At 45.6% G+C, this 11211-nt stretch overlaps 1 protein-coding gene across 1 annotated transcript; it reads right to left on the bottom strand.

Annotated features, from left to right (window-relative positions):
* Positions 1-635: 635 nt before the first annotated feature.
* LOC109695457 (cytochrome P450 4A12B-like) lies at positions 636-11211 on the bottom strand. The gene is made up of 13 exons (XM_074080212.1): positions 10972-11211; positions 9628-9769; positions 8940-8984; positions 8349-8476; positions 7294-7418; positions 6775-6929; positions 6229-6335; positions 5950-6140; positions 5739-5872; positions 4447-4511; positions 4224-4300; positions 1826-1999; positions 636-1420 (listed from the first exon to the last, which is right to left on the bottom strand). The coding sequence occupies exons 1-12, from the start codon at positions 11158-11160 to the stop codon at positions 1831-1833; spliced, it is 1527 nt and encodes a 508-aa protein (XP_073936313.1). The 5' UTR covers positions 11161-11211; the 3' UTR covers positions 636-1420; positions 1826-1830.

Here is an 11211-nt window from a genome sequence, read left to right as displayed (position 1 = left end):
TCTTAGAGAGTAGAAGCTCTTTGAGATCTGACATCCTATCCTACTTGCCAGACCCATTTGCTCACCTGGGCTCCTCCTAGCCTTTGTTGGACAATTGTCCATTCCCCTGAGCCTCCTGAGGAGCTTTCAGACCGTAGGTGTGAGGAAGGCTGACAGGTGATTGGTGACATGACAAGTTGGGCTCTCTTGCCATGTCTCATTGGGTCTGTGAAGAGGAGTCCCCAAGGCTCTCATGTCAGACCAAACCAGTAAGTCTTTCCTGCTCAGCTCAAGAGGGACTTATCTCAGATTTATTCTGGAAAGCCTAGTGTAAGAAGTGTTAGCCTTTGAATAGAAGAAAGTTCTGATCTCTTTCCTGAACAGGTGTGAATGTCTCCCTTTGAGTTCCCAGAGAAAATTCTTAGTCAAACTTGGCAACGTAGGAGTCTCAGCTGCTGGGAAGGTGGTAGGCCTTAGGGAACACATGGGTTTCTTGAAGGGGTTAGGCCATGTCAGGTCAGGTGGGGTCCTGGCACTACAGGGTAGACATCACCTCCTTCTTCTTCTTTTTCAGAAGGGACTTGTCTCCTCTGTCTCTTTGACCCTCTGTCTCTCTATTTTCCCTCCATCCCATTCCAAGGAAGACAGGCAAGACATGTGATGCTGGGAGCTTTATTGCAGGGAGGAGGGAAGATGGAGAGGCTTGTGTGAGAGACAATCAGAGACTATGCTGGAAATATTTAGATGGACAGATTGTGTGACAGTCAGGTAAGGACTGGGCTAAGCTAAATAATGGCTTCCCACTATGTCTAAGTCTTAAACTTTGGAGCCCATGAATATGTTAACTCATATGTCAAAAGGAACTGAAGTTCTGACTAAGTAAAGGATCTTAGCTGGAGAAATTGTCCTAGGTTACCTGTGTGTGTGTGTGTGTGTGTGTGTGTGTGTGTGTGTACTCAAGTCAAGTGCTCTAGCACTTGAGCTACACATCAAGTGTAGATATTTTAAAAAAAATATCTTTTTTTTAAAGATATTTTTCTAGATAGGGTCTTGCAATTTCCCCAGAGTTGGCCTGAGACCACTATCCTTCTACCTATGTCTTTCATATAGCTGGGATCAGAAGCATGTGCTACAATGCCTGGTTTATTGGTTGAGATGGAATCTTTCTAACTTTTCTGACTGCACTGACCTCAAACTATGATCCTACCTAACTCTGAGATTACAAACGTGTACCACTATTCTCAGCAGAGGGGGAGGGAGAGAGAGATTTGAAAAAGATCTAGCTTTAATGAGGAACCAAGAGCTGAGAAATGCAAGGAATGCAGCTGTAGACTGAAGAGGCAAGGTAAGAGTTCCCTCCTAGACTCTCCAGAAGAAGGTCGGCTACTATTCAACTTGATTTTCTCCCAGGGTTCTCATTTCAGACTTCTGAGCTCCAGAACTGTAAGAGAATAGCTTTCTGTTATTTAAAACCACTGTGGTGTGGCAGTTGATTGCAACAGCAATGGGAAACTCATACAGAGAAAAATAAAAAGGCAGAAAGAAAAGACCTGTAGAGGGACAGGCAGGCTGTAGGGCAGGCAGGTGATCAATGGTTATGTGGACATTCAAAGATGCAGACAGTGGGAGACAGGTAGACAGATAAGCAGATAGGGAGCCCGGAGGAAGGTGAGAGACAGAAAGGGTAGACAGACAGGAGGATAGAAGGCAGGTCAGCAGGAGGTGGAAAGAAAGACAGGTGAGCAGATAGAAACAGGATGTGAACAAACAGGTAGGGAACAGAAGCAGGTAACAAGAACACAAAGAAGACAGGCGGAAGGCCCCCAGAGCCTGTCCTTATCCCTACCAGAGTTAGTGGAGCTTCCTGAGATGCAGGTGTATCCCATTCTTGGACTTTAACACTAGTCGTGGTGTGGGGATGGGGACCCTGGTGGAATCTGGCAGCAACTCAAAGCGAAGCAGGGTCAGGGCTACAGCCACCTTCAGCTCATTCATAGCAAATTGTTTCCCGATGCAGTTTCTAGGCCAAGCAGGGACAGTGAAATGAGACATGGCCTTAGGCCATGTTCTGAGCTGGGCAGGCATTGCCCCTGAGTTCCAGCTCATAGCTGGCATTCAAGGTCCTCCTTGGGGCCAGTCTGATCCCTTTCTTTACAGGTCACACAGACTTCTCCCTCAGGTTTTGGTTCATACTTTCCTGACCTTTGACAAGGCCTCCCAGTCTGCCAGGACTATCCCGACCCTACTCCCAATCTCAGGCTGAAATCTCTGTTAGGATAAGGCCAGCACAGAGTCCAATTGCATGAATAATTTAAAAAGCTAATCACTGGTTAGTTCACTCCATCTGGGGAGATCCAGGAATTGAGATCCTCCAAGGGGTATCAGATGTCCCTGAGAAAGCTCGTGGACAGGGCAACGGGTTTGGGCCCCATCTGCCTCATACTCAGTGGTGGTCAAGTTCTAGCTGACCTCCTCATCTCCTCTCCTCATTATACTCATAAAATGTCCTTTCTTCCATATTCAGTTTCCTGTCTGGACTTCTCTCTTCTCCTTGATGCCCTCCCAAGTGACCCTTCTATGTCCACCATCAGATAGGATTGTGTCCAGATGACCCAACTGCATCTACACCCCTAGGGCTGCTTTCTTCCCACCTTTCACTTGCCCGGTCCCACTTCCTAGCTCAGTGCATGTTGTTCATCACTGAGAATGTCTTCCTTCCACCTCTGTCTGCATATCCTAAAGGCTCAGGCCAATGACCAAGGCTGTCACCTCTCTGCTGCTGACCCTTCTTCTTCCCAGACACCTAACTCACCATAAGTACTTTATTCAAGGATGTTCCACAGTCTAGAGCTTTGGACAATGCCAGGAATGTGGAACCACAAACTGCTCAATGAGTGATCAGTGAGTGAAAGAGTGAAGGAAGGAACAGTGTGTGTTATAAGCAGAGGTATTTGTCTCTGTAGAACATATTTGAACTCTCAGAGGCAGAAACAGTATCTTTCATCTCTGTATTCTAATGACCTAGCATACAGAAGCTAGGTTACATATTTGAATTAATTTCAGTCGATTTTGAAAATTAAATTAAACTAAATTTAAATAATAATGCAGAATATATTAGAGTACAACAAAAGTAAAAATTAGTTCTGACCCATAAATTGAATTACTAATACTCTCCTGTCCTCTAGTGGCAGCAAGATGATTTGTTACCAATATAGAAGGAAGTACTGAATCCTGAGATAAACTGAAGAAAGTCAATTTCTGGGAAAATAACTTGCTTAAAGTCTGCTCTGTGAAAGTTGATTTGCCATTTGAAGAATTCATAGAAGTATGGGCTCAGAATAACTTGCTATTACTAAAGCCTTTTAAAGTTTATAGTAAGTTGTGTCCTAATGGATGACTCTACATCCTCTAATGATTTGTACAGTAGACATTATGGCATGTCCTTGTCCAGTTCCATGGCTATTTCAAGTGTGTTTTATATTTCACACGCCCAGGAACCCTCACAATGCTATATGGCATACACAAAACATCAACTTTTCTCTCCAAGACAGCTTACTGTCCCTACTTTTATGCTTTTTGTGTAATTTCCAGGTATATACATTTTACCTCACCTGTTAAATTTTGACAACTGTGGAAGTTGTAAGGAAAATATGAATGTTAACATGCAGACAAAAACCGTGTTAGGAAGAGGTTGCAATTGTGGAGTTGATGTACACTGATGTAAAACTTTCTTTGAAGGGTGACTGTAACTTTCTGTACACAGTAGGCATCCAGAAAACAAACCCAGGCAAGCTAATCACATGCCATAGTGATTCTAGGATTAGAAAATCATTCAGAAAGAGTGGTGAGCAGGGTTGAGAATGTATAGAAAGAGAGGACTGTACCCTGTAAGATTCCTGGCAGCTGAGAAGCATAACACCTGAAGTTAAATTTATATGAGAAAATCTAATTTGTAAAGCCCTACCCCTAAAGTGAGGAAAACACCAGAATGTAGTGAAGTGTGGAGCATCCACCAATACTGAATTTTCCTGGCTATTGGGAAGGGCAGTGGGTCATTGTCTCTTTGGTATGTCCTGAAATGCCTCCTTTCTTTTGTGTACAAACACACCTACATGAGCTTCTTTCACATAAACAGTAACAAAGATGGCCATACCTGAAGATGTTATGTATGAAAGTAGGAGGTCACAAACATCAGATATTATCCACCCTCACATTACCCCATTAACACATGCACAGGATCTCACCTTGATCCTCCTGAGAATGGCAGGAATGAGTGACTGTGTCGGGCAGAATCTGGTGCAAAACGGGAAGGGTCAAACACCTGCAGAAGGAACAGCAGGGTCAGGACAGGTAAAGGCCAATCCCTTGCTCCCAACCCATGAGGGAATAGGATGCCCACAGGCGGGAGCAGGAGGAGGTGTTGATCCTGAGAGATTGTCCCCTCCTCTCCTTCCAAGGCCATCATACCTCTGGGTTTGGCCACACCTTCGGGTTGTGGTGAAGGGCATAAAATGAGAGTGTGACTGGGATGCCTGTGGGGGCAAGTAAGAGAAAGAGAGAAGACTGATTATGGCAAAGGTGTGGTTTTCTTAACCAGCAGGGAATATGCATGTACAAAAAGGTCTGTGTGCCAAAAATTATCACTTTCAGCTGGATGACATGGGTGGACTTTGCAAAGCACCTGAACACAGCTGGGGAGCAGAAAACAAGGAGAGAGAGAGAGAGAGAGAGAGAGAGAGAGAGAGAGAGAGAGAGACAGAGAGTTGGAACTTACTTACGAGAGTTTATGTTTATGAAGAAATTCCACTGAGGAGTATACATCTATTCATTTAGTCCTCACAACAATCCTCTAAAGAATGCATTGTTATATCCCAGTTTTTCAGATGAATCAACAAAGCCTCAGAGAAAAACTGCCTATGGTCTCACAGGTAGGATGTGGCAGGGCTGGTATTGAGATCTAATGCGGTTTGAGCCAAAGGGTGGTTCCTACCATTGCAGGGGCCTCATAGCTAGTCATCTGCTGCTCTCTACCATTGAGCTGAAGGCCCTCAGACACTGGACTACGTATGACTCATGGCATGGGATTCACCAATCTCATTCATTTGCCTTGACCCAAGGAAAGAATCATATCTCCCTACCTCTTGTCTGATTCTCCCTTTATCTTCTACATCTTAGGGAATAGAATTTGAGAGCTAAAGTCATGAGGTCATGAGGTCATATCCAAAGACTAAGGTCTCTTTGTGGAGAAGATTCCAAGAACAGAGTTATATCATATTCACCCATCCGTAAATATAGTTCTTTGCATTTTAAAACAAGTTTTCCATTTATTGTATCCAATGCAGAGAATGATAAAACGATGTGACAATGAGGACACATGAAGGACAGGGATGTCCAAGAATTATGTTGTGTTGGCGTCTGGCACTGGGTCTGAAGTATTATAATTAAAGAATGTCAGTGCCCCCAAACTGTAATTAACTGTGGTATCATAGGACCATGATGATAAGAAGGAAGGTTAGGTGAAGAGCAAGAAGCTTATGATGCTAGTCATGTGTAACAGCAGAATTGGAAGGAATATTATAGGTCATTTATGTCCCAAATTTGAAACTGTACTTTATGAGTAAGAAGCACCCAGTAAGTGAGTATTTACTGACAAGGAAATGAGACTCAGGTGGTTCATAACTGCTGAGACATGCAAGGATTTCTGATTTTTCCCTTTTTCCTGGGGAGAGCTTAGGTGAGTGAGTCTGGGAGAGTCAAACCTTTGGGTAAGGAGCGTCCATCTGGGAAGGTGACAGGTTTGCTCAGCTCTCTAACAACAGCTGGAACTGGTGGATAGAGCCTCAAGGCTTCCTTAATACACATGGTGGTGTAGGGTATTTTGTCCAGGTGGTCCCTAAAACAAAATCCATCCTTAGGGCTCTGGAAAGACCAGAGAGGTAGGGCTCTCTCACCTGTTGCGCTCTTACTCACCAGGTGATGGAGGCTCCATCCCCCAGGAGGCTCTGAACCTCCTCCCTGCACCTCTGCTGGTACTCTGGGTGCATGGCCAGAGCATAGAAGATCCAGGAGACGCCACTGGCAGTGGTGTCATGACCTTCGAACATGAATGTGTCTACCTCAGCACGCAGGTCCTTGTCAGACAAGCTGCTTCCATCCTCCATCTGGGGGAGTTCATGGGTGAGAGAGTAGGATTTTTCTTTTGCTCTAGATTTCTGGGAAAAGCCTCAGGCTTCTCCCCCACACACTCACTCTGGCAAACAGGAGGATATCCAGGAAATCCAGATGCCTCTTCTTCTTGATCTTCTCCAGCTCTCTCTCATTCTGCAGCTCAGCCTTCCTCAGCTTGATCACCTGGTCTGTCACAGCAGAGCAGTTACCAGGCATGGCTGAGAACTACAGCAATCCCCAGTAGGTCCATGTGTCCCCTTCCCCAGCCTGTGTGTCCTGTAGAGCTCAGGATGCATATAGGAATGAGTGTGTGTATGTGTGTGTGGTGGGCAGGTTTGGGTGTCCAGTACCATCACATGTAGGTCAGGCTTCCCCTCAAGGAGTCAAACCATGGAACTCTGCTTGAGTTCCATCACCAATATGACGACAATGGTATCTATCCGCCTGCACAGCACCTGGCATCCTAACATCTCAGCTCCCAGCAGTTTCACTTAAGGAAGTTCCCAGCAAGAATAAATAACAGGTGCTGCAGGGGCACCAGAGGGCCCAGATTTGTCTGAGGAGTCATGACCAGCCCCTTTGGACTGTGCCTGGTAAGAGAGGAGAGACAGGGGTAACAGAAAGGACCTGTGTGCTCATGGGCAACCTTGCAGGCGTGTTGTGATAAGCGTCCATTAGAGGACAGACTGTAGATGGAGTCATTCTGGTGAAAGGCATTCCTCACACGACAAAAAAACAGTTCATTCAGATCCGAAATGGCCTGGATGTAGGACTGGGATTTCCTGAGGGATAGAAGGCACAATATTTTAGATTGTAGGGAGTTCTAACTTTTGTCAGAGAGAGCTCTGTGTGGATAGTTCCTCCACTGTGGGAGCCGGTAACACTAAGGCTGTAAGACAGCCCTTGTGACTTCAGGCCTTTATAAAATGACATGAGAGTACTCAGGCTTCTTCTTGTTTTTGAGATCAATGGTTTGTGGCTTGGGAAGGGTTATATCTGGTCTGGAATTAAGAACTTGGCTTGGGGCTGAGTTCAGAATCTTGCTTGTTGTGGAAGTAAGCATCTAAGCTGCCCCATCTGCCTCTAAGGAGAGTTCACATCAGTTGGTAAGACCAAGGACTCTGTAGCTCAAGAGATGTCACTGACCTGTCCAGCTGGATACTGCCCTGGTCGCTGAAGGCACATTTCATGATGCTGTCCAGGGTCATCAAGGAGACATGTTGAAAGATCTCCAGAGGGTTTTCCTGGCCAATCAGCTTCTCCCATTTGTCCTAAGGTAAGAGGAGGCCATTGACCTTCTAATTTTCCCCAGAAGACCTGTGTTAAATTATGCTCTTCTTCTGTATCTCCAGATGTTCATTCAAAGCCCCCCCACTTTAGAGGCCAGACACACTCCAGACTGTAAAGCAAATGTTTGTTAAATGACATGTATATTCTAAAAAATTATTTCAAAAACTAAACATAGCATCCTTTATAATCTGAAATAAGTTTTAAAAATTTGCAGCTGGTTAAGATGTTTTATCTGACAGGCAATTTTTTAAGGGGATAAAAGGAAGAGGACACATTAATGTTTTGAATGCCAAACTTAACCTGAAGAACTGACAGGATTGTCATTTTTAGTAGATAAATGTGTCAAGGCAAAAGGAAACATAAGTGGCCACTATGAGCACTTCTAATGGGGGTTCTCGGGGACTTTAATTCCTGTTTATGCATCAAAAGTTTGTTGAGGACAATTGGGTCAGAATTCAGAGTCTAGTTGAGAGGTGTTGGTGTCCATTTCCCTGCATGGGTCACTCAAGCCCATGCAGGAGCCTGGGCTCCAGGCCAGAGCCTGACTGAGTGACATCCTGGGAAGGCCCCCTGCTACTGAAGCTTCTGTTGCTCAGGCCTTTCAGGGACACATAGTCCTTCTGTCTAGCTGAGGTGACTACTTCACCTCAGTCCACTGTGCGGAGGACTTGGAAGTGGGATGCGGGGCCTGTGAATACTATGATGTTCTCTGCCTTGGACAATGAGCAAAGTGTGGTCCCATCCTGGGGCCCAGATCATTTTTGTTCCATCTACATTTGAGGAACCTACTCTCATAATAATTGGTTGAGAGTATTATCATGTGACTTGCGTGATGGCTGTCATTGAACGCACATATTTGAGAGTGGATTCTGTGAGAGTATGCTGTGAGAGAAAGAGAAAAAGATACCCACCAGCATCACTGTGACGGATTTGGCTGTGATTTCCACATAGGGCTTCAGGATGTCATAGTGGAAGGCTGGGGTCAACATCCGCCGATGCTGAAACCACGTCTGCCCATTCAACAGGAGCAAACCATAACCTGGGCCAAAGATGGGTTGTGTATGTATGTGTACTCAGAGACTACTGGAAAAAATTGAGACTGTGGGGTGGAACTGGGGAAGACAACCCTGAAGAAGGTGGAATTTCTCAAACAACGGTAAAGTTTAGGAACATGAATTCATGAATTTCCTAATTGGGTTGGTACATCTAATGTGACTATGACAGCTGTGAGATAAAAGTTGAAGAAGAATTGGGGGTAGGTCAAGGAGGGACATAAATAAATGTCAGGCTGGGAATGTTTGGAGAAGTGATTTGGCAGAAGCCAAGCTTTAGGGGGAGGCTCAAGGAAGCATTAGGAAGGAGTGAAGGTCTGGATGGAAAAAAGAGAAGTGAGGCTTGATGTAGGATGACTCTTAACAGTGGTGGCTTGTCACCTGTTGTTCTCTGTGAGCCTGAGAGCCTAATTGGGGAGTAGATCACATTCCTAATTTAGATGTACGTACCAAGCCAGGGAGCCAGGAATCTGTAGGCACCATTGGCCTTTGGATCTGAAAGGGAAGTAAGGGCATAACAGGAAATAGAACAAATAAGGCAGCTTAGAGGCAGCTATGGTTGAGGCCATGGGTTGCCATGAATTCTTGATGACTCTCTATTGGTTCATCCCATGTCACCTCCCTCTGCCTCCCATCCCCTTCTGTCTTTTATCTGACAATCAGTTGGGCTCAGTAAGGCAGACTCCATGTATTAGAGCTGGAAATCCTGGGACTGGGACAGTGAGTAGATGAGAAGCATAGGCTGTGCCCTCAAACCAAGAGCCTTGTGACTTTTCTACAGTGGATAGTGGTTTTGTCATTCCCTGATTCAAGTGAAGTGACAATTAGAGATTTCAAACCCAAGTCAGTATCAATTTAAAGTTTGTTTTTCAGATATGGAGCATTGTACATAACTGATTACCTTAATTTGATTAAATAACAAAGAAATCAAAAAGATAAAGTTATTTGGTTCCACACAGCTATTTGAAATGTCCAGTAATGAGTATAGTTGGTTATATCTGGTTGTGGCTTGGGAGAATGGTAGGAAGAGCATGTAGGGTGATGGATGAAGTGTCATTTTCTTCTGGAATTTGACAGGCCAGGAATGTGTACCAAAGAGGGAGGAGCTTCTCTGTGCACAAAGAGGTTTGACTCTCACCTGATCTTCCCAGAATCACTTTCATGTACTCAGGGTCATAGACAGTAAAGAAAGCTCTACTTCCCCAGAACCAGCGAGGACAGGCACTCGGGAATTTCTCTACCCATGACAGAATCTGCTGTAACTCCTGGTCCCTGTCAATCTGTCATCGAAGGAAAGAAAAACCAGTTAAAACTTTTGTATAGTTATAGCTCTTGTAGTGGAGTGAAGGGCAGGACAACCACAGGGACATAGTTCTGGCTATTTCATCAGCAGTCAGAAATTTGGAGCAGTTTGGTGACTGTCTGTGGTGTCATCAGATCTCTGTTGTCTCCTAGAACAGAACCCTATCCCCTGGTCCTGTGCGATGGAGCTCTGTGCATCAGAGGAGCTATGGAGGGCCAGAGTCTTAGCTGTATGCATGAACTCCACATCCTCCATCTCCTCATAAGTGTGGGTAGTGCACAATTCCTTGCCAAGGATCTCTCTGTGCAGCCCCTTACCCAGGTCTGTGCTGCACCATAAAAGTGACAGTTCAGGAGGATGGTGCTATCCCTCCCCAGACCTCAGTCGGCTCTTTTTCCTCGTTCCTGCCTATATACACATGCCAGATCCTGTCTTGGCAGGGGATGGTGTGCATGGCTCCAAGGAGCTCCAAGTGCAGCGTGTGTGGGAGGACAGCAGGTTGCTAAACAGAAACTGATTAAAGGGGAACTCAAACTTTAGTCCTTCCCACATCCTGAAAATCCTTCAGATTTTCAACCTGTAAATAACCCATTCTGGAATTTCCCTCAGTCTTGGACAAAATTAGTCATTTGGTCTTTCTACCTGACATAATCTGCCCCTCCAGCAAAGTGAGCTCTTTCCCTGTGTCCTGATACCCCATAGATTCAAATCTATCATCACCATAAGCCATAAACCCCACAGGGCAGGGATTCCATCACATTCATGTCTGTGTTCTCAGGCAAGCTCTGGGTCACACACCAAGGTGACACCAAGTGATCAGGGTAGGGAACCATCTAGAAGCCTGATTCCGGGAGAACAGCTGATGCTGTTAGAGGTGCTCAGCCTGGAGAAGAGGAAATTCAGGAAGGACTAACCACAGCCCTCAAGTGCAGGGCTGCCAGGAGAGAAGACAGACTTACATAAAGAAGGAGTATGTAGCAGAGCTGAGTAACAGTAGGCCAGGCTCTTTTGAGCAAGTGAGCTATTTGTTGCTGGGATGAAACCAGCTTGAGAAGCAAGTGGGTTGTTTCCTGGGGTCATATGCTTGTAACACTGCAGACCTGGTCTTGTGGACTCCCTGGGCAACCATTGAGAGCCCTGGCCTCCCTGCCTCCCACTTCCCTTCCCTTTCCTTCCTACCTTGTGCCCAAGGAGCCAGTGGGAAGGTGGGCATGGGAACTGTTGGAAGGCTTTAAGCAGCCACTGCCTTTGTAGGTAGTATTGGGCTGCCTTGAACAACAGCAGAAGCAGGCCAAGCAGGGAGGCCACTTGGAGGAGCCCAAAAATGCCGCCTGGGAATCTGGTGGAGCTCAGTGCCGAGACACTCATGATGCAGCAGCTTCTGGATCGCTGACTGACCCTGAGTCTCACCTACTCTTT

This window comes from Castor canadensis, chromosome 7 (assembly GCF_047511655.1).
Source record: "Castor canadensis chromosome 7, mCasCan1.hap1v2, whole genome shotgun sequence".
In the NCBI taxonomy this organism is placed as follows: Eukaryota; Metazoa; Chordata; class Mammalia; order Rodentia; family Castoridae; genus Castor; species Castor canadensis.
This window is presented reverse-complemented; position numbering and strand designations above follow the sequence as displayed.